Source organism: Penaeus monodon, chromosome 14, assembly GCF_015228065.2.
Source record: "Penaeus monodon isolate SGIC_2016 chromosome 14, NSTDA_Pmon_1, whole genome shotgun sequence".
In the NCBI taxonomy this organism is placed as follows: domain Eukaryota; kingdom Metazoa; phylum Arthropoda; class Malacostraca; order Decapoda; family Penaeidae; genus Penaeus; species Penaeus monodon.
The window spans coordinates 15,853,030-15,855,529 of record NC_051399.1 but is presented as its reverse complement, the minus strand read 5'-3'; the positions used below and the strand labels follow the sequence as shown (position 1 = coordinate 15,855,529).

General features: G+C 37.8%; 1 protein-coding gene across 1 annotated transcript in view; it reads left to right on the top strand.

The window, feature by feature from the left end:
* LOC119580600 overlaps positions 1–2,340 on the top strand; it is a 19,587-nt gene extending 17,247 nt beyond the window's left edge. The window contains exon 6 of the mRNA XM_037928709.1: positions 1,886–2,340. Within this exon, the coding sequence (XP_037784637.1) occupies positions 1,886–2,161 (276 nt within the window). The 3' untranslated portion in view covers positions 2,162–2,340. The remainder of the gene's footprint in view (positions 1–1,885) is intronic.
* The last annotated feature ends 160 nt before the right edge of the window (positions 2,341–2,500 follow it).

Sequence of the window (2,500 nt, the reverse complement as noted above, 5' to 3'; positions counted from 1 at the left end):
GTTGGCGTTCAGTCATTTGAGCACATTATCTTTGCAAATAAGTGAACAAAATGATTGAACATGTGGATGGGGTCGGTATTTTCCATATTTATGGTACCTATGACCAACGGTTGCATCCTCAGGTTGGAAATGCATAAAAAGGGTGCATTAGCTATATGAACTCCTTACGAAGTGAAGAGAGAAGACCAATTTCAAAAGTCAATTTAGTTTTTATTTTAGAGTGGGTATCATTAGATACTATCATCTTCAACATAAGATAATCAGTATTTCACATATTTTTCTTTTAGAATGCTCGTTGCAACAGAAACAACAAATTTCAAATCAAAACAAATTTGCCGCCGGCAAATCACTAGAACGTTTCCAAACCGAAATATTATTATCATTAGTTATACTTTTATTTTTTAACAGTGGTTCATACTTGGTACACATATAGACCCTACATAAACTACAGCATATTACCAGGAAGGCTTGATGGAAAGCATATTTCATGTATAAATGAACACAAAACTCACATTTTTTAAGAAAAAATCAAACTATTTCTTTGTAAATCATTGTGATTTTAATTTTTTCTGATATTGTTATAAAAGTGTTCTTTAGACATTCATGAACTCATATCTATGCGCAGTGTCATTATCAAATGCCATATGCAAAAATGCAACAAGCAAATGTTCATACAGGTGTACCTGGCTCTAATTACCTGTGTCTGAAGTTTACTTGTTGGTTTTTATGCCCTTGCACCTGCCAAGAACAGGTTTTGGCTCAAACAGTATTTTGGTAGTTTCTTCATTCTTGTACATATAACATAATAACCCTTTAACACCCCCTCATTTGGGAAAGTCCCCTTCAGCTGCAGAATCCAGAACTGAGGAGCATGCCCTGATCCTCCAGACAACCACAACAACAGCAGCAGCAACACAAGGACTGCCCAGTCCTTAGCGGACTCGGGAGCCTACCGGCTCCCCCGTTGATCTCCACTTCACCTTCAGCACCTAGTCATACCTGTGGGCACTCACACCCACAACAATTGCTCCATAAAGAGATATAGACCAGTCAAAGTAGTAGATGCCAAACCAATCATTTACTATACTGGTGACCCCGAACACCAGCCGTTCAGCAAATCAGCGTTCTCGCTCTCAGATACCATTCTCGCCCTCAATCTGTAGTCCTTTCCTCCTTGATAGGGGGAGGCATTGTGGGGGATGCCACAATCATCTCACTCAGCATAATTGCCTCCACATCGAGTCAGCTGGAGTAACACATCATAGTATTTCGCTCGCTTGCTTAGCTCACTTTCTGGAGGGATAGTACCTGTAGCTGCACGACACTGCAACCTAAAGTTCAGCATATTTCCCAGGCCAAGTGACATCAGGTCCACAGCTGTGTCCTTGCACTCTCACCAGCAGACGCATCTCTCAACTCAGGGTTCTCACGTTGGATCGCAGGCTCTCCTCGTTCCCTGCTGTCCTATACAGCTCTCATTTACTTAAGCCCCAAAATCCGGAACCGAGCAGCATTCACCAATCCTCCGGATGGCCACGACAACAGCAGCAGAACACAAGGTCTGCCCAGTCTTTAGCCGATTGGGAAGCCTACTGGCTCCCATTGATCTCCATTTCACCTTCAGCACCCAGTCATACCTGTGGGCACTCACACCCACAACATTCACTCCATAAAGAGATATAGACCAGTCTAAGTAGTAGATGCCAAACCAATCATTTACTACAATACATACATACATACATATGCAAGTATATGTACATATAAGAATCACTATAAAAAGTTGTCTAAGTCAAGCAAATATCTATATTATGTGTAATGGTAATTCTGTAATGGAAATCACCCAGGGTTTGTGATGTTATGACTAATAGATCATACTTTATTGCAGCAGGCAGCAGCTAAGAGATTGTATGTGAAAAACGACTTTTATGGACACAATGAGCCAGGGTCAAGCAAGAGAGTTTACTATCCTGTAAAACAAGAAAAGTTAAATATGGCACAGCTGACTAAGAGGATGAAAGTGGATGAAGATGACATTGAAGCTAGAGCAAAAGAAGTGCGAGAAATGTTGCAAGGCATCATGGGACTAACATATAAGGTTGGCAATGTTTTTTTTTTCTTTTTCTTTTTTCTTGCTCTCTTCTTTTTTTTTATCTACTCTTAAGGAAGCAAATAAGTATTATGATAATTATTGTTATGAGCTCTTTTGCACCTCTAGAAAGCAAATGTGTAGAAGGATGTTGTTTTCTGTATGCTTAATTAAGAACATTTGCTTATTTTGTATCCATGGTTCCTTTTCTATTTCAATTGAACCAGAAATGGTTGAGATGAAAGTATCTGGGGAATGATCTTAATCCACAGTTTAAAATATAATATATATATATATATATATATATATATATATATATATATATATATATATATATATATATATATATATATATATATATATATATATATATATATATATATATATATAATCAGATTGGCTAATGTTTTATTC